Source organism: Vanessa atalanta, chromosome 10 (genome assembly GCF_905147765.1).
Source record: "Vanessa atalanta chromosome 10, ilVanAtal1.2, whole genome shotgun sequence".
Taxonomy (NCBI): Eukaryota; Metazoa; Arthropoda; class Insecta; order Lepidoptera; family Nymphalidae; genus Vanessa; species Vanessa atalanta.
This window is the reverse complement of record NC_061880.1, coordinates 4,444,670-4,466,770: the sequence shown is the minus strand read 5'-3', so window position 1 is coordinate 4,466,770 and position 22,101 is coordinate 4,444,670. Positions and strand designations below refer to the sequence as shown.

General features: G+C 33.2%; 1 protein-coding gene across 4 annotated transcripts in view; it reads right to left on the bottom strand.

Annotated features, from left to right (window-relative positions):
* Positions 1 to 14,869: 14,869 nt before the first annotated feature.
* Positions 14,870 to 22,101, bottom strand: part of LOC125066666 (monocarboxylate transporter 13) — a 39,418-nt gene continuing 32,186 nt past the window's right edge. For all 4 annotated transcript variants that reach the window (XM_047674863.1, XM_047674865.1, XM_047674864.1 and 1 more), the window contains exons 8-14: positions 21,512 to 21,578; positions 21,186 to 21,405; positions 20,922 to 21,100; positions 20,365 to 20,508; positions 19,928 to 20,006; positions 19,506 to 19,737; positions 14,870 to 19,270 (exon numbers count right to left, since the gene is read on the bottom strand). In XM_047674863.1, the coding sequence (XP_047530819.1) occupies positions 19,048 to 19,270; positions 19,506 to 19,737; positions 19,928 to 20,006; positions 20,365 to 20,508; positions 20,922 to 21,100; positions 21,186 to 21,405; positions 21,512 to 21,578 (1,144 nt within the window). In that variant the 3' untranslated portion in view covers positions 14,870 to 19,047. The remainder of the gene's footprint in view (positions 19,271 to 19,505; positions 19,738 to 19,927; positions 20,007 to 20,364; positions 20,509 to 20,921; positions 21,101 to 21,185; positions 21,406 to 21,511; positions 21,579 to 22,101) is intronic.

Genomic DNA, 22,101 nt, shown 5'->3' with positions numbered 1-22,101 from the left:
TTGCCCCAGGGCCTTCAGATCTCTAAATCCGACCCTGCTTATAAATCTACTTAGTTTCGTGATACACGATACGAGGAAGGGAAATTGAGTATAATGTAATGTAGTACTTAATATAATATCTGCATGCTAATAGTAATAATAATGTCCGCTAGTTCGTAATTCGGTCACTGGTCAAATTCAAACAACTACGCAGGAGATGTTATAGTTTAGGTATAAGTCCGCGCAACGCAGGTGCACTCTCCATTCCTTTATTCTCATTTTCAAGACTCCAATTTATAATTATTTCTCTCATACTCCAATTTAAAACGCTCGGCGAGTTCGGAGAGATCTAAAAGGAGTTAGGGAGTTTGTAGCGTTACCTACCTACAAACTCCTTAACTTTAAACTGTTACGCATTATAACTTGAATGAAAAAACTATCCATATGCCAAAGGTTGTATAAGTATGAGTTTTAAAACTGAAATTTAAGGCTATATTTATTTTTAACTACAGATATTTTTAACATTATCACAGCGGAAGTCAAATCGGTCTCAGTTTAAATTTATCACAATATCTGTTTATTACAATCGATGCCGGAAATAGTACAATCGCAACCACAACGCTATTTTATTATTATATATATTCTAATTATACTATAAACAAAAGGAAATATTCAGTAGAGTTCTAAAAAATGCATACATTCCAATAGATAAATATTTTTATAAATTAATTTATTTTATAACACTCAAGTACGATACAAGTACGATACAAAATAAGAATGTATACTTTTATTTTAGGGGCTTGCACAAAGCCTTATAAACAAGACTTATTAAATAATACACCCAAATAAACAGTGTAAATAACACGGATTAGTAACTTACATAAATATCACCATTACTAAAAAGCATGATCCATAAATTACTTAGTTTGATGTTTTTATATCAAAATTTTAAAGTTTTTAAAAGAATTCTCTTATGATTTAGATACAAGTTTACGCGTAATTATAATAGTATACATATGTACGTGTGTATGCATGTTTATGAATTATTATTAACTCCGGAAAATTAATTTGATATAAACGTTTTATTGCTCATAATGTATAATTCCTAAATTACAATAATTATGGCAGTTGCTTAGAACGTGCTAAAATACTAAAATATAATTCAAATAAAAAATTATAGTTTTTGCTTGTTCTCCATACGTGTTGTTGTTCTTATACTTTGTTTACTTAGTTGAATAATTGATTGCATTGTGTTATTCATTAGCAAATAATTAAATAATTTGAAATCTAATAATTAACAAAGAATACTGGCTAATGATTGTAATCAAGAACATCTCCTACTTCTACAGAATGTCTAAGAAATATTTTAATTGAATCCGGCCTTAGTGGACTGATTGGCCGACACCTTGACCGTTTTACTCATTCTTACGTGAATTCTTCCGATCTTAAAACATTACATTTTTTCATTGATTAACAATCAAAATAATGCACATTGTATTATAAGTACATTTTATTGCGAAAACATATTATGAAACTTTTATTTAATTGTTGTTAATGAGCACATTAAAAGAATAAATTCGATGCATGTCATTGAAAATAAAATTGAATAATATGATTTATGATACCAATTCATCTTTATTTTTATAAGAATTAAAAATGTCAATGTTACATCAAAAAATCCATTTGAATATTTTATTTTATGTACTGAGTTTGTGCAAGGGTACTATTTTATATTTAATTAATCACACAAGATTAAACAATGTGTTTTCTTGTGTCTTCCATTACTGTTAGTGCTGAAGTCTCCACATTTTTTAAATACGAGATGTTCAATGGAATGCGTGTCTCATTTGTCTCGTAAAAAATACTCTTTATCGCGCGCGGAGTAGCGATATGCACGCGACTTGGCATCGTGGATCGTGGCATTTTGTTTATTTATATACGACATGCTACGCTTGGTATGCATCTTCATTCTGTGTTGCAATAACTAAAAAGGTTTAGTCAAGTGCTAATAACTTGTAACGAATAAAATCTACATACTATCTATATTTTATAATTTATAAGTGACTATCAAACATTTTTTATTACAATAAAAACAAACTATATAAGAGATCTACTCTTTTATAGTGTATTAAATATGCACAAAAATAAAATAAAAATATAGACGACTTTCGACTATACGTTTGAGGAATAATTTAAAAAAGTTAAATTTAGTTAGTTAATAATAACGTAATAATCAAATTAAGATCAAGATATCACATAATCTTTTTGCCAAAATATACATAATATATTAAAAACAATGAAATTAATTAATATTAGCCTTGGAAATTAAAAATTAAATATAAAATAAATTGACGACTTAATAGCTACTCAAGTGGTATACTATCACTATTGCTACTACCACTGAAGAGATCTAATGAAGGAGTATCAGGTGTACACTATTCATCTGGTGCTCTTTCGTTAAACCAACTCGATAGTATCAAATGATGTATTGCATAGTTATTTTGAATTACATTTTCAAATATACAAATCAATGCGATAATTGCAGCTATCGTGTTGAAATCGACTCCTTGAAGTATCTTGCGGAGGCTAAGACAGCTTGTAGTGTTTCATGCCTTGATGAAGCCTTTTCCTCAAATACAGGTTATCAAAGACTAGACAGGAGTCACTTCTGTCCCAGTGTACCTCGGATGAGAATTATCGTTTGTGTGATGGTATGGGATGATACTTACTTAGACACGCTGATCTTCACACACTTGTCCAGAGCACATCCCCTAAAGCCAGTACAGCCGCTCAAGCGCTACAATACTTATATCTTTATACACTTTTATTTAATGACTATAAAATTGCGGGGCTGGATTTTAAAACATAAGGTTGATAGTAAAAAAATATTAAAATACCTTTCTAAGAAACTATTTCACACTTCTGGTGACCCTCGACCATGCGCTTACTTAGCTCAATGACTCAGCCTTGCAGTTCAGAGAGGTAATAGTGCTAGTATCCTGGGTACAATGCCACAGGACAATCTTTGGGGCGTTCTTTTTTTTTAAATTTATTATATTATTTCTGTATAGTTTTATTTGATGTAGTTTTGTTTATTTTTATTATTATTAATTTATTTACATAATCTTTATTTTTTTGTTTTGGTTTAGTTTAAACTTCTTAATGAATAATAACATATTTATGTTACTTTTAGTAATTAAATTGTTTTAATAATACAATAAAAACGGCTCTTGCCACCACCGACTTTCCTGTTCGAATTAGTCGTGATGATGGAAAAGGACATATGGACTGACACTGGTTCCCTGGGTACGAGGATAGGCCCTAATATAGGACGATACATGCGTTAACACGCTGGCCCCATCTCATATCAGGAAAACATTGTTATGAGCCAAAGCTATCGCGGAAAAAATGAAGCGAATGAACAATCCACATATTTGTCTATTATTCCAAATTATGTTTTTGTCCTATTTGCAGGTGAAATACTTGGACCTTGGACAGAAATCTTCATTAAAACACCTCGCCTTATTGCCTCCACTTATGACAGGAAGGCTGGTTAATTTTTTTACCGAGAGAATCGGAGTTACCATTCAAAACGGGGAATGCTGACTGCGTGGAATAGTCATCATTTGTATAGTAGGTAACAATTTTCAGTTTTAATGTGTTTTAGGGCTAGAATTAGGGCTTAAAACTATGATTTTCTTGTTTAAATTATACAAAATCATTTTATAATACTAAAGAAATAAAAAATATCAACATATGTAATACATAACCACATCTACTGATATATATTTTGTCACAAATACCTTAACAGTAATTAATTATTTATTTATTGTTTCTGTGGGTAATAAGGATTACCCAAAGACATTAAAGAAAACTAAAACCTATTTAAAATATCAAACATACTTACAAACTTTAACAAATTGCTTATTCGTAAAATTGACTTTCATGTAAGTCATTAATTTTGGAATCAGGAATCCTTAAAAATGGCTATAATAGGTAAAAGGATTTTTTATTTTTAATAGTAATTATTTTTGTCCATGAATATAAATATTGTACAACTGTAAAAGTACAAATACTTTTTTCCCAGATACGATTGGACCAAACGAGCAATTTGACTGTAATAAGTGTCTGACAACTTCTGTTTAAACTTTAAAAAATTAGTTCTAAATTTTGGAAGTTATGTCACGCCACACATTTGTTAGGAATAAATAAATTAGTAAAATGTAGTAACATTGTATATCTTGATTAATTAGTATATATTACTTGACAGTACGCTTAAAGACTATGATTTTAAGGGGTCGCAGCCTCTCGGATCCGTGCCGAAAACGGACATCGCTGTGGTTTTAGTGGGAATCCCACATAAAAAGGCCCCCCCTCCCCCGGATTCAGTACCTTTCTAGAGGATTTTACTCAACATAAATAAATAATGGTCTCTACTGAAGTACTCTTTAATATTACGTTATAAGTGACAACATTCATTAGAAGTTCTTGGTATAAAATGTCTATACTACAATCATTTCTATAGACATATTTTGAGAACCCAAGTGTTTCAGGGAATTCCAATTTTATAAAGCAATCTATCGAGGAGGGTTTTGCCATATAACATTATATAATACGTAAGTATTCATTGCAGGTAATTGCAGGTCTTTCTGTAATTTATTAAAAAAAATGATTTCTTTTAATATTTTGTAATCAGGATTTTCGACAAGAAAATGAAGTATGTTTCGTTCTGTAGTTTTATTTACTGTGATTTATGTTTTTTATATTAACATGACATACATGTACAGAAAGCTAACGCTACTATCTTATATAGAACTATATTTTTAATAAGTTATTAAAGTAACAATAAATAAAAAACAGACCATGTGAATTTAGTTAGTTCTCAATGCCATTAGGGTGACCATACTTAATAAACATAAAATTAGGGAAAAGTTAAATTTAACGAATAAAAAATATAACATTTTAAAATAAAGGAATTTAAACGTGGTATTGTACTTGCTTGTATAAAATATAATTTCAAGCGAACTTTTTGTTAAATAAAAACTTTTCAGTTGTAATTTATCTAATAATGTTATTATTACCGGCGACTACGTTTGTAGCGAGGCGTTACGGCACAGCACCGCCATTGTTCCGTGTCGAGCAAGGCCGGCTGATGTAATTTTAGCGCCGCTTGCACCAGACACAACGGTCAACGACCTTGTATGCAGCCACGGACTATCGATAAGTGGAAAAGGGACGTACATCACTAGTGACCTCGTGAATATGCGTATAACTGTACGACAACAAATTTTTAATGTCGTACGCACTAAGAATTTGTTTTCTTTTGCATTCTTTATTTGAAATTAAAGTAAAGTGCCTGAATGTTGTCTATCGTTGTTGTGAATTATAAAATATATTATTAGTTACACGTATATTATTAGTAGTTTAACATTGTTTGATTTTTTATTACTTACTTTAAGCCCATACGAGTCGTACAATAATCTTTATCTTTTTTAATCATTCTTTAAATTTTGTATGTTTAAAATCAAAAATGACTGCTATTGAAATGTGTTGGTGTATATTAAGTTTACCTCTTAGATAAAGACTGTCTGTTTTAAAATCTTAATAGTCAAATATTTTGCATTCATTTCGTTCTTCTTTGCATTTTTTAAACGAGGTAAGAAATTTAAGAAACAGCACCTAATGAGTTGTATATACCGAATTTTCATTCATTTATTAAAAAAATTCCATTGTTATTTATAATTTCCATAAGTGATAACTTATCATAATAGACTTAAGATTGTTAAGATCTCAATTCTTTAACAAGTATTAATGCATGACATACTGTAAAGAAGGTCACAATTTTAATTTGCTATTCTGTTATATTCATTCTTTGGAAATTAAAGTATGACAGCCTATCTTTGAAAATGCATTATTTAATAGGTGTACATTAAATTACCTAAGATTCTTGTATAATTTGATGGAAATATTTCACAGATCATTTTCAATGAAACAATACAGAGTTGAAATATTTTTTTTATCATTTATTTTCGAGAGGGTTTTTTTTTTCAAGAAAGGCCACCCTCAGAACATTAAACTAAGTACATTGCTTAATTACATATATTCTTAAAAAGGCCATAATTTAAGAATTGAAAGTTATATCAGAGTGTTTTACATTTCAGACTACAATTTGGTTTTACCTTCTAATTGACCGTGCAACTGAACGAGGTTCGAAACATCAACGCCAAATATTCCGATATTAGCTGTAACAGCAATATGAATGTTCTCAAATCGTGGAGATACAACAAATGATGATTTTTAGCGGTTAAAGTGCAAACTTGTGTCTTTTTGGGGTTGAATTGGACTAGATTTAGCCGGCATGAAGACTCGATTTCAGACACAAGTTTCTATTCCTTAACGTGTTCCCGATAAATATTAGCACGTCCGGTGTATAAGGTACCTACGGTACTGCCTTCTGCATAGCAGTGAATGTTGCTGATTTGCAACAAGAACACAAGAATTAACGAATTCGAAGTCAGAGCACGCACCGTCGATAACGACCTTGATCAAAAAGAGGGTGATCAGTTGTATTATTTCCTGGGAAGCACATAGGAAGGAAGCTTCGAAAGAAGCACTTCGTGCCTTCGCTATGTTCAAACTGGCTGTTAATGTCCTCCCCCTTGGACTTAAGATGTTTTAATTACTACGAACGCTGTACAACCGAATTCAATTCAACGACAAACTCTTTTTTGAAGTTCGCCTTATCCAAGCAGATTACTAACAACAACTGCTATTATTGTTTCGTCGTCAGACCTACCCGTTGTGAGGAACTGTTCAAGTCTTATAACGAATAACTGTTATCCAGTGATTCCATCTTTTGGATACCTTTTGTGTCATAATAATTATAATAAACTGGACTTGGCTTGGTCTGTGGTATGTAAATTTGATCGATCACACAACAATCTTTATTCGCAAAGATCTTCCGTTTTAACGATATAGCTCTTAACTTGAGATCAAAACATTGGTTCTTAAATTCTTGACGTTTAGTTTATATCCCAATTTAAATATTTTTAATCTTACAAGGAAATAACTTTATACAGTTTATTTAAAGAAAATATTTATACTCAATTATTTTAATTACTAGTTTATTGATAAAAATATATACTTTTAATTACTTAAATAACATAAAATTTGATACCATACTATGCTATAATCGCTACTAATTGTCAAGCTATTACACTTTTTACATTTTTTGTAACGTTCTTATCTGTGACAATATCTGCGCAGAAAATTCAATGTACAAGGCAACATAACCGGAAAAAAAACTAACTACGAAGTAACTTACTAAGCATTCCGAGAATAAACCGTCCTTAGTGTTTGTTAGAAATAATTGAAAGTGTTGAACTACTGACGTAATAAATTAACCTGTTACAGCAGACATTTGAACATTAATTTACTAAGGTCAATTGTGACAAAACAGTAAGCTTAGAAAACAAATGAAGGCATTAACAATTGATCGAAAGATTGATTTAGAAAGTACTACAGTTTTGGAATAAAAACACTTTTTATTTTATATTAAAGGCTGCAACTTCCGTTCATTTAGAACATTGATAAGCTCTAAACAATTACAGTAGAAAAACGGATAACTCTACTTTCTTTTTGGAATAATTTCGCAAAAGTAAAGTAACATTTAATATATTCTTGGTATACTTTTAATACATCTGGCTTATCAGCGTTCCATAGCCCATTGCTAGATATAGGCCTTTCTCATCTAATCGTGACCTTAAAAAGGTTATACAGCTGAAGGGCAACCTACACTGCACCAGCTGATCTGTAGTATCTTTTGGACTGTTTACTTCAGCATTTTAATGCTTCTAATAAATTTAGATTAAATGTTTTACTTTATGATTAACTTTTTTTATAGAAAACTTACAGCCACAAACAAATGTAAAAGAGGATATATACGATTATTCTGAGCCTTAAAAATATATCAAAAAAAAGTTCATGTACAAAGTTCATCTTAATGTACAAAGATGCCAAGAAGAATATATAACATTAAAGATGCCACTTTATGGCCACTGCAAGTACACTAAGGAAGTAATTGTTGAATTTGAGCAGCATATTGTAGATAATAAAGAATTGGGGATTGATATATGTAGCTTTACATTTTTAATTCCAATTTTTACACCTTTATATTTCCGCGGCCCACCAGTAGTACCTATATGTAATGTAGTTATGATATATTAAAAACAAAACCTACATGCAATATTTAATGATACCAGTCAGAGTTCCTAATTGTTTTTTGACGAAAATATTAACAAATAATATATTTCATGAAATCTGGGAGGTTTCAAATTTTATATTGCTAAATCATTGATCAAAGTAAGATAGTGAGTATATTGGTCTAGCTATTGAGGCCTTTGACCCCAGTGTTTTAGGTTCAAACCCCTGGATGAGCCGATGAAAAGTTGCTGGAGTTTTCAGTCGAGAAATTTTCTGAGTCGTATCAAGTGTGTTGTAATGACTAAGAGAATATTTTGAACGTACTACCATAGTGGAGGAATAGACCACAAGTAAATCCATTCTTAGCGTCATCAAGGTGGCCGAATGTAAGTCTGTGAAATTATTTTTATCATTTATACAAACAGAGGACTGCGAAAAATAAATGTCTATGTAATAAAAACAAGCGAATGGTGAGATAAATTATAGAAAACATCATTTAAAATACACTAACAAGTCCAAGATTTAAGATAAAACTAATTACTTATAGCATAATATAATGAAACAAATAATATGCTTAAGGTTTAATAAAAAAAAAATCGCGTTAAAAACTTTACTTCAATAATAAAAATAAAAGTTAATTTCGCGTGACTAAATTTTGTACTAAATTATAATCTTCTATTTATTTTAACATAACTGCTATGTGGAGTATTTTTAAACTATAAAAGTCATCGTGATATAAAATGAGATACCAGCTTTACTATTACTCAGTACCTCAAAGTTCCTTCAATAATGAAGCGATATTGCTCTGTGGATAATTGTTTCCTTGGTGGATATTATAGTAATAATAATAAATAATACAACGCCGATGGCTATGACATTGGTGCACAAGTTTACTCGATCGATATTATTTAACACCTGTCATATGTTATTGTCATGTATGTAGGTTGACTGTTGTGTTATGATTCTTGTTATTTGTACCAGTAATAAATGCATTATTTAGGTAGTCAAATTTCGTATTTCTCATATCCATTATAATTTATTTATTTACGCATAAAGGTTTACAACACAAAATACTTATAAAATACAATTAGTTATAATTAACATACATTACAATATCGGTAAAACGTATATAAAATCTATCTTTGTGGAGCACCCGTTTTGGAACAGCTTAATATTCAAGCTTATATAATACATTACGTTTGAAATACTTAAGGTAAATCCCAGAATACACGAATAATCAAATCCTGTGATTTGTCCTACAAACTCGGTAAAGTATCGAAAAATTTACTACATTTCTAGCATTGCTTTTAATTCCGGTTTTAAAAATTGGTTAAATTAATTTACATTTTAATAAATCAGGAAATGAATCACTCACCAAATAGCTGTCAAAAATTACGCATATCATTAGTACATTTAATGCTTTAGAACGTAGATACTTGGGTCAACTTATCGTCTGAATAATTGTCATTTTAATAATATTTTATTAGTTTTACAGTCGCGATGTGTTTAATACGTTAGACACAGACTAACAGTCAAATATTTAATTTGCTTTCTAGTTTTTAGTTTTGCTATACTGTAAGCTATTGCGCAGGTACTAAAGGTTTTTACAATACGCATTAGTGACTAACAAAAATAAAAATACAAAGCTGTTTTTAGAAAATTGTTCTTTAACAATACATCTGTCTGTCATGACTTTATTGCACTAGGTATTGACTCTGTAGATAATGAGCGCCGCCATAGCCGAAATCTGGGAGGAGAACTTTAATATTTTTTTATGTTAAAGATACTTTTTGACATATTACTAGTAATTGTGATTTTCCTCTTGAATGGAAGTAATAAAAAAATCCCTTGTATATAAAACAGTCCTAATATAATACAGTAATAAAAATAATATAATCTACTTTCAAGGCCTACCTGCATTCATAAAAAAATACGAAAAATTATCATTTCAAATAGTTGTAATGGGTTGATGGATATATTAATACCATATGGGTGGTAAAATTTTGCTATATTTTATACTAGTTGAAGGCAGACTTAATTTTATCTGACTTCAAACAAGAAGGAGGTTATCAATTCGGTGTCTTGGTATGTACATCTCTATATTCTCACAGATTGTGAGTATTTTTTTTATTGTTTAAAAATATTGTTACAAGCCTGTCAATTGTCGTCTGGGTCTGAGCGCACTTTATTTTTGGGGAATATATATAACGACACATTGCCATTATCATTATTTTCCGTATCCATCTGTGGCTGCCGAGCGATCGTGAGTTGGCGGGCGAGGAGAATTAAAACCACGTGTTTGAAGGTTTTACAATATAATAGTAATACAATCAGCACTTTCGATATTACAATAAAGTAACGACGCTCCACCAGGCACGTCTTGCTTACACGATATGCAAATGCATTACACAAAAGAGCCTGAAGTTGCGTCAGAGTGAAGAAACGTCCAACCGCAATATTCCTAATGTTTCTGTCAAAAATGTCATTATTACTTTATTCGTTTCTTGACACTCTTAAAACACAGTGGCCCGTCACGGCCGGACTGACATTCGCACGTCCTCGTGCGATAGCCCATACCTAGGGTTACCTGAAAAAAAACAAAATACACCTGTAGTGTACGACTAGGCCTGCTCGCCCATCCCTGACAAGTTACCCATTTATATCACCTGATTAAAGAGATATGGGCTTTCATCCCCCCATTAACTACCTATGCACTGGGCGGACAATTGACCTCAGGCGCCCCTTCGACCAGCTCACCAAGTCACATGGTGAGATGGACCGGACAACCGTCAACGCCCCTTCCACCAGTCACGAAAACCACACATAGCTGCTGCAATCAACTGATTCGAAACGTCGACCCACATAGGCCAGTTCCAGACCAATTCAATGCCACTCAGCTCACACACAACAATTCATAGTCTGACCCTAGGCATCGACCCAGCTTAGGCCGGCCCAGTAGATCAACTACATCACACACCACATAGGAAAATATAGTCTGACCATGGACATCGACCCGATTAAAGCCAGCCCAATTAACCAACTACATCCTAACCACTGTTTAAACAATATCGCTCTAGATAAAAGTAGTCACAAGAACTGGGTTTACACATAATTAACTCACCAATAACTATTCTTCATGTTCAGAGGCAGAGAGGGTGTTAGAGCTGGCGGTCAAAGTGTGTGAACTAGATACCGACACCGTATCACTATCATCATCAGATATTGCCATTCCATTCTCATGACTATGGACTGCCGCCATCTCGGCCTCCTCTACATTATTAATTAAGGAAGTAGCTACTTCAACCAACCCGTCATGGCCCCCGGGTACTGCACGTAGGTTTTCATGGGCGTATTTATAGGTTCGGCTAGATCCTTCAATGTCTCTCAGCTCATACCTATCGTGGTCTAATTTCCGGACTATAGTAAAAGGACCTTTGAACTTTCGCTGTAATTTGGTTTGGTTACGCTCACTACTTTTTATAAAGACAAAGTCACCTACACTAAATGGTCTCACTTTTGCTTTACCCCGGTTAAAGCGTATTTCTTCCGATGAAACCGTTTTTTTTATATTTTCAGAGGCATTATGCCGAATAGTGTCTAGATCTAAACGAGGCTCAGGTTCCGCGTGCGCTGATAAGGTTGATATTCCTAATGACTGTGCTCGTATGCCGAACATTAGTTCCGTGGGTGAGTATCCCGTTACTCTGGATCTGGTGCTATTCAATGCCAGCTGAACTTCGGGGAGTTCGTCTCGCCAAGTTTTGTTTGGGTCGTTTTCTACAATTGTGAGCAGGCACTTTAAGGTGCGCATTATCCGCTCGACTTGGAAACGTAAAATGTCATCGAAATAATCTTGTGGCATCATAGGCTTGGCAAACTTCGCGAGCAATAGTTCTTTTATTTGAGGCCATGTCAGTTGCGATGCCTGCAGCCGAGTTAAACAGGTAGAAGCTCGGCCTTTAAGTGCACGTGTGAGTAACAACAGCAGGTCCGCACCTCCTAACTTGCGGTCGTTGATTACAATTTCGGTCACGTTGCACCAACCTTCTATATCCGCTTCGTTGTCGTCAGGGTCGAACTCAATTAATTGGATAGACGCGCTGCTTACAGGTTGCGGCTGTGATAAAGCCATCATTCGAGACAAAAACAACTCCATTTGTTGCGGCAGGCTTTGATCCGGTGCCGGTGCTGACGATCTGGTACGAGTATTCTCCTCAGAAGTAAGCCCTTCACATCCCACTTCTGATAACGACACATTGCCATTATCATTATTTTCCGTATCCATCTGTGGCTGCCGAGCGATCGTGAGTTGGCGGGCGAGGAGAATTAAAACCACGTGTTTGAAGGTTTTACAATATAATAGTAATACAATCAGCACTTTCGATATTACAATAAAGTAACGACGCTCCACCAGGCACGTCTTGCTTACACGATATGCAAATGCATTACACAAAAGAGCCTGAAGTTGCGTCAGAGTGAAGAAACGTCCAACCGCAATATTCCTAATGTTTCTGTCAAAAATGTCATTATTACTTTTTTCGTTTCTTGACACTCTTAAAACACAGTGGCCCGTCATATATATATATTTTTATTTAAAAATTTTAGATTCGATTGTTTATTAATTTCGGTTGTTTGTTGCGAATTTCAAATAAGCTCTTAGTTCGATTTTTAATAGTCTGGTCTGGAACGTAACTTGTATTTATCGATATGGCTCGTGAAAACGGTAACAGTGGAGGTACAGCACATCGGTATATAAGAAAGATTTTTGAAGCTAACATTGTACCTTACATTGGATTATGGACCTCACGCTGTTGCTCAAGTACTACATCATAGCGAAGAGGTCGGGAAACATACCTACCCACCTGCCATGTACAATTTGCGGTACTTTTTCATAATAATTAATGACGCGACCTCAAAATTTTAACTATATTTAATTATGAAATTAATATAATCTTAAAATGCACATATTAATTCATTTAAAACGATATCAATTATCGCAAGACTATAGCAATCGCTTACAAACGTAAGTCTACAGGAAAAACGGGCTAAGGAAAACATTATAATATATTTATATGATATACAGGATAGGAAGCTTTGACTAATAACATTATTAATTTACTCTATATAAAAATGTATGAAAGTTAATTGGGCGCGGTTTTCCCAATAGCTTGGTATGTTATTGCGGCGCCATTCGCCAGACGAGTTCCTAATAAATATTGCTATGTATGGGGTACATGCGCTTAAGTGTCCGCCTCTTGCAATAAGGACAGAAAATCAATAAGCATTTAATTAATCATGTCATGTCTACGCTTATGGTAGAATTTTAATAAATTAACATATACTGCATAACTCGTATTGAAAGTATCTGATAGTAATCAGAAATTAAATGTAAGCAACTACTTTTCACAAAAAGTATGAATGGTTGTTTTTCTAATGAACTCGCTTTTTATTTATTTGCTTTAAACGGCCGCTTATGTTTGCTAAGCATTCCTTTTAAGTATTCATTTGTATTAGTGTAGTGATAATCTATAATTCGTGCATCTTTAAATATCGTTATTTAAAATCCTCCTAACCTCGTTGGTACCTATAATGTATAGCTTATAAGACTGCAGATTTTGAAACCCTGGTTTAAAATATTGATTTCGAAGAAAACATTTTATTAGACGGTCCAGAAAATGTCGGAAGTAGCTGTAGGTTATCAAGTTGGCAATGGTAATACTCCAATGCCTTGAAAAGCCTCTTGGCCCTGCACTTTATTTCTGGTTGGTTTTTCTGCAAATCGAATTATGCAAGGGAACAGAGGTTGAATAGAGGGTGACTGCTCACTTATTTATCTAGAGTGTTTTAACAGATATCTCTCACAATGTAGTGTAGTCCTTGAGATTGGCCACCGTGGCCGAAATCTGGCCACGGCGTCATCGAGGTGGAGTGGATCATACAGGTATTCAAGTAACACGAACTCTTTTTTTGTCGTCGCTAAGCAAATGTTCTAAGCTAAGTTCTCCGTGCAGGATTTTGTGCACAGTGGTTCCCGAAATGCCCACGGATGCCTCTATTTCACGCTATGTAACGATCTTCGAGGATTAGTTGCCGCACGGCTTCGATATTCTCTTGCGTCATGGTGGTTTTTGGACGATCTTCACGTGGTTTGTCACTGAGGCTAGTGTGCCCACGTTGAAATTTTAAATACCAGCGTTCTACAGTCCTAAGACATAGTGCTGCATCACTAAACTCAGAAGATCACCTCGAAGCACTGAAGTCGCGATAATCCCCTTTGAAAGTTGTAGAAAATTATCGCACGCAAATTTTCCTTAGATATTTCCATTTTTAAAATCGATTTGTGACCTTTGAGTAGAAGATACAATAAAACTAAACTAAATCTGAAAACATTCTTTTGTTTTCGAATTCTAAATTCAAAAAGATGAAAATATAAATAATATAAATCGAATACATTCCGAACCGGTGGTAGCTTTCCTTTAAATAGTTTGTTAAATCATGATTCAAAAGTGCTTGTAAAACCTTTCTTGAATAAAGTATATTTTGATTTCGAATTTAAATCAAAAAGACGTATAAATATAATAAATATTTATTTTATCAAGAAAATTAAAAGTGAAATAGAAAAAAGCTCGACAGATAATTAAAAAAGAACATATGTATATAGCAAGCAATTCCAAATAAAACCACATTATAAGTCATCATTATCATTTAATGAATCTGTTATTTACAAAACATTCGGTGGACAACATTAGCAACAGCTAGGACTTGTACCGTGTGCAAAGCGCTGAGCCATTCTCTTACAAGCATTATTATTTCAAAGCCGAACTAAGTTGTTTACAAATTAATCTTGCATTATGATTTATTCAAAATCAGCACTCAAAATAAACAACGTATTTAACAAAAAGTATTTTCTTTTTTTTATATTGGGTTTGGATTTTGAAGTGATTAATTAAATAGTTTTTTTTTTCATGTAATTCATGCAAGACGTAAATGTGAACATCTTAAGATCGCAAAAAAATATTTTGAGCCAATACTGAACGGAATATAATAAAAATTCAATATTTTGAGCCAATTACGCTAACGGCAGAGCTAGCGTTTAAAACAAAATTGTACCATTTTATATTATAACAATTATTTATAATTGGTGTTTCAGAACGAAATACTTCAAATCAATTCAATACATACATTTTATTTTATTTACTATTTTATATCCATACAGTTCCATCTGTAACAATTATATATCCTTATTTAAAAAACGCCATTTCATTACTACCACTTCCCTAAATAGTTTGTCACTCTTAAAAACATAATAACACTTTTGGTTTTTTACATAAAGCTATAACAACAGTTAACGTTACTCAATAACTTTTTGAATATTTAATACAATTTATACAATTACATGGTTCACTTTAAAACTTATTCATTAAAAATCATTACATATCATTAATTATCTACATAATATTACAGGCTCGTTATAAAAGAAATATATATTTTTCGTTTCATTAAGCATTTTTATCACATAATTTGTTATCCTATATAAATCTAGTGCCTAGTTTTCTTCTCTAATTCTAATAAGACTTAACGGCTAAATTATGCAATATATTGACATAAAAATATGTTTAACAAAATATATAAATATGTATATCGGTACTGGGTACAAGAAAATTGATAACGAATAAAAATAAAATTAAAATTGTTTATACAAATAAATGTATATAATTTATATATAGGTTTTTTTCTAATACCCAGTACAAGGTTAGGTATACGATCCACTGAGGCGTGCCTTCAATGCCTTTTTACACTCGCCAGTAACGACGACGTACAATATATTATATTTGCCTGCCGCTTTTGGAACTTTTTATACAATTCTTTACATATTTTATTAAGTAAACTACAGTTTAGCAAGACAATACATAATAGTCAAGCTTATAAACTGACAAATACATACTTAAAATATATTTAACACTGAAAGATATTTGGTATCGAATGGTTATAAAAAATTGACTGCGTTACATTCACTCATGTATAATATTTATGTATGTATAATCTATAGTTACAATGCGTGTATGTACATGAATTGTTCTTAGCAATGGCACACGATAAATTGAAAAATTCCTAATTCGTAATTGAGTAAAACCTTTAGGACGAATAGCGTATTATATAATATATGTTAGAATACACGCAATAAAACACTATGTATATAATATGGCAATTCATTATTCCTAGTTACCATTGACAGTGCTGTTAGTTCTTGAGAGTGGCCAAGAATCTCAGTTCCAAGTGACCTCTCTCGTTAGTAAGAAAGCCAAGCTCGAAGTTCATTAACCTATGTTAAATAATAGTCTGATAATTTATACATATATCACCATAGCGGGATAAATAACACATATTTTCGAATAAGATTTACTATAATTTTGTTAGTGAAAACTCGAAAGAGCAAAAAAATTTGAAACAAACACTAAACGGCAATGTTTACATTTACACAATTTTCACAGCACTATTGAAGGCAACGAGTGTGCGTACTCACGCACTGCCATGGAAGTTGGAAGCATTGAGAGTAAACATTGTATACAGTTAATGGCTTATATAGTTTGTCGATACGAATAAAATTGCGAGCTCAATTCGCAACAAAAATAAAATACAAGATATGAGCACTGCTTTGTAAAGCGAAGTAATTAGTTACTAATAGATTTTAAGTCTCCATTTTGATTCTACGTTAATTTTTAGGTGCTACATATTAAAGTTCAATTTTGAATACTACAAGAAGTTAAAATATTAAGGACTCAAAATATGAGCTAAATTTAAGTATTTTGCGACACTAGGGGAAATATCGACAGATTAGGAAACAGATTTTAAATATATATTTAATTTTCCATCTACCTGTGTTTATTTACAATTGTGCATTACAAGTATAATATTTACAATGTATTAAAGATTTCGTATTCTTTCTAATTTTATAATATTTTTTGAACCAATTATATCAAAATTTTGAAAAAAATAAATAAAAAAAATTGAAATTTTATCTTCTAAGTACAGACTATAAGTACTATTGTTATTGCTTCTTGAGTACGAACCGCTGATATTACCTAACATCTAATAATTTTTATTTTACTACATTTTTATTACGAATGGAGACTCACAAACTACTTTATTTTTCTTTACTATATTAGCTTTATACAGAGTTGACCTTTCATCAAAACGAGGTATCAAATAAGGTTTTCTGTTGCGTATTTCGTAACGAAGAAACTAATGTACATTTTACAAATCTATGTGTAATCCTTTCGCAACGAAAAGTTATCTTATATTTAAAACCTATATATTTTAAAGATGATGTGCGATGTTTATTGTTTAAATATATGGCACACTGGATTTAAGAATGTTTATTCGGGATTTGGGGCTTGGTGATATTTTTTTGCTCTCGAGTATTTAGCCTATAACTTAAACCGTGTGATGTAATATCGTACGATATTACATCACATTTTGTAGTACTATAAAATTATTATAATTAAAAAATATACTCATCTTTGAAAACATCGCACAACTCATAAGCAAACATAAAAAGCACTTAACACTCAAATATTTTGTCACTATAATAATAATTATTATTGTAAAATATTTTAATTTAATTTGTATTGTAGCGGAGACTGATGATTGCCGTACTTTCTCAATTTATAAACACTCGAAACAAACGATCAAACTTATAATCTCTATTTCTAACACACTGTATATATTAACATTTAGTACCTTATATCTTAATATACTATACATTATATTACTACATTGCTATATTTTATTGTATAATAATAGCCATTTTGATTATCTTGCTTTTCCAGAAATAATACTTTACAAGACTTTAACTGTATGTTTTTTGGTGTTGAATTATACCCTAATAGTTGATATTATTTTTATTGAACATTTGAACGATTAATCAAATGAATTAAATAACTTATTTATAAATATTTAAATTTTTAGTAATGGCAGTTCAAATATTCATTTATTGCAATTTTAATAATAAGAAATCCTGAAACTGTCTTTATTATGAGATCGTATTTTATTTATTTCAAGACAATTTTGAGACTTCTTAATTTTTTTTTTAATTTTTTAGATAGTTTTTTTTTTTCACTAAATGTAAATTATTAAAGTATAGCAACATAATACGAACTTAATTATTTAAACATTACCTGCCTGTAGACTTAAAACATTGACAAGATATATATTAAGTGCCTATTATCAATAGACATTGCACCAAAGCTTGATAGGTGCTCAATTTCAGTTTGTATTTACTATTCATTTAAAAACTTTTTGGCAACTGTGGTGAGACAATTTTTGTCGTGTGTGACACAAAGTTCATATAACTCCAGCATAAATTGAGCCGTTCGACAGCGACAATTCGATAAATTTTCAACATGTTAAATATTGTAAATCTCGATCGTCATTAAAATTATGAAGAACTTTAGTTCAGCACACGTTTTGCTTTTGCTAGCTGTATATTTAAATAATTATACGCTATCTCCTAGGTTTATTTTTGACGACGTCTTATCGCAAGCGCAAAAAATCATATAACATTCTATATATTTTTTATATACCCTACAGTTTCAGCTGTCGACCGACAGAGACGAATGGGAAAAAATCGGTTTCAGGACCAGTCTTCTTTTAAATATAGCTAAGGTTTCGGACGTACACGTACGGAAGATTATTACAAATGTACATTTACTGAGATTAATTAATTATCTTCGCAAACTGTATAGGGTAAAATTTTGCATAGTCGAAGAACGAATGAGGTATACCGTACGGAATTAAACAATTGATAATGTCGACCGGGGTCGAGTTCATAAATTTCGGGACTCCGATCAAACAGGAATGGAGAGCTCAGAGCACGCTCTCACGCTGCGGCTGCGCGGGAGCGGGCGCTGGCGCGGACGCGGGCGGCTCGTCGGGCGAGGCGGCGGTGCGCGTGATGGCGGGCGGGCGCGACGCGAGGTGCGCGCCCATGGTGATGGGCGTGTCGTCGGGGTCCTCCTCCTCGCCCTCCTCCAGGTCCTCGTCGATCGGCGTCAGCACGTCCAGCGGCTGTTGAATCTCCTCGGGTTTCCTACGGGAATGTCGTAAACGGTTATTACTGACTGAACGCATTGTTAATAGGTAAAGGAGCCTAAACAGTCATACACGTCAACAGCTGGGTTGCGGCTGTACTATGTTAAACGTATCCAAGCTATTGGCCGTATAATTATATGATTTTTTCGATTCGAGTTATGGAAACATCGGTTTTGGCCTTATTGGGTTTCTTGGACTCGTTTCAGTTCCGGCGGGGTAGGCTAGCGGGGTACCTGCGGAAGGCGGGCGCGGCGAAGGAGGTGAGCGTGGCGGCGAGGAAGAAGGCGGCGGCCATGTAGAAGGAGGCGTCGTAGTTGTGCGTGGCGTCGTACACGGCGCCCGCCAGCGGGGAGCCCACGATGGCCGCCGCGCCGCGGAACAGGATCAGCAGCCCGAACGCGTTCGTCAGCTTGTCCAGCCCCAGCAGGTCCACCAGGATGATGGACGTGAGCGAGATGTAGCCGGCTGGAATGATTTACTATGTGTAGTGGTCTATCATACAAAAGTAATTTGAATGATGTAGTCAGTACATTATTACACTACTTTTGAAAATGGACAATGTATTTTGTATTTAAACATCCAACAAACAACGTATTATTAGGTAAAGCAATGTCTGTATAGAAATTTGTATAGAAAATGACCACAATATACTCACATATAGCTATTCCAAAGGCGATTGCGACCGCAACGTATGACGCGTATGAAGAACAGAATGGTGTTAACGCCACTGAAATCTGTATAATTTAAAAGTTAAAAAAGAAACATTTCTCTATGACTCACACTCTTTATATAGAACAAACACTAAGTCACAGGTATGTCGAACTTAGTTTTGTATCTTTATATAAAAAAATATATTCGATAGTAAAGTTTGACAGTTCAATTAAAATTAAAAGAAACAACAGCGTATTAAACAATTGTAAAAATTGCAATTTTTCTTGCTTTCGGTATCTGTAAATGTCAATAAAATATCTTTAAAATAAATAATCTCTTATCGTTTTCTTGTAGCCATAGACGTTGACGTAGTAACTCATGCCTCAACTCAATTTTTTATTCTCTATATTATATCATAAAGCAGAGATTATCGATACTCACAGTAGCAATAACTAAACATATGTTGTTAAGTAGCAGCGAGTCCATCCAAGGGAAATCGGCGACCCAACCACACGCGATACGACCGATGGTGTTGGTGATACCAATAATTGACAACAGGAACGATGCCTGCGACTGCTCCACTCCCTAGAAATAAATGTGACATTAGAACAACTCAATTCTTTAATATAAAGGAAAAGCAGAGCGAGCGTTCGTTTATACTATTAATATAACTATATTTTAAAAGTTATCAATCCTGTTGAGGGTAATGTTTAAAGTCTATTACACAAGGTTGATACATTTATAATTGGTTGATATTGTAAAATTACAGCGAACGCATACAGGTTTCCTAACCGAAACACGAATTAAGAACATTGGTTAAGATTATCTTCGTGAGATATTCCGTATGCCATATCGACTACATATTTAAAATAAATAAATTTAAATAAGATTATGGCTGGTGGGTATTTCAACGCTGCAGTGACATAAATCAATTAATGACGTCACTGTTCGTGTACGTGTGGTATGTGAGTGTGTGTTGCGTGTTTATGTGTGCTCACGTTGAGGTGCGCGGCGTCGACGATGTACACGAAGGGCACGTAGAGGCCGGCCATGCCGAACACGTTGGACACGCCGATGAGCATGAAGGCGGGGTCGCGCAGCAGGCTCACGTCCAGCATGGACGACAGCGCCGACTTGAACGAGCTGGGCAGCGACAGGCACGGGCACAGGTCGTACTCTGGAATTGGGTTTGTTCGTTTTAGGCAGGACCCTCCGTAGTCATGGACATTCGCGCTTCAAAGTATCTCGTCGACGGTACTCACGTTCTTGTCTGTCCAGATCGCCGGTTTGTCTACTCTGCGGCAAACTCAGAACAGAATTTCTGTAGCCCTGTAGGGACTTTTGACTTTGATACTGCGGTAGGTTGATGACTGATCCAGAGTAGAAGATGTCTTTCCGCGAGAGAGGTCGGACTATTCTAGAAGGTTCCCGTGGAGCCGCTACCGACAACTTGGAATTATACACTCCGCTTTCCGCATCCATCTGTAAGAGCAAGATTTATTTTTACTACTGATTGTTTTATGCAGTATTAATAATTAAATTGAATTCTTTGTAAACTTTAAAATATTTTTTTCAATTAAGAACGTACATCATTCCGATGACTGCTAACCGAAGTTTTGGACGTGGCTTTAATTGCAGCTAAGGACGGTTTAAATCTGAAAATGTGTTCAAATTAATTTAATTAAACAGCAGAATCAAAACAAGGAAAATACACTAACTATAGTAAGAATTATTCACACACATATGATTATATAAAATTGTATATAATAAAAATTATAAGTAAGAGGAAATTTAATAACATGTCAAAGAATTAGTTTTTTTATTTTCTTAATGCAATAATGTTTAAAGAATATGTTTTAGTACAATATTTTCATTTGACATGCTATTAATAAAAGCAAATATCATAATGCACTAAGCTGATTTACGATATAAACATTAAGCCAGACAGTTTGAATAATATAAACATAATAAAACATTCTCAAGGAAACATAGAAACATTAAACCCAACGCACAAATATATAAACATGCATAAACCATCTTCCAAAGTCCACTTGCTATACCGGATTATCATATATAAATAGGAATCCACTGAAACACGAAACCGTATATAAGAGTTAAGCGACGAATTAAAGGAAGCTTTAACAGTTGTATCGCTGAACTAGTGACGCGTTTCCACTA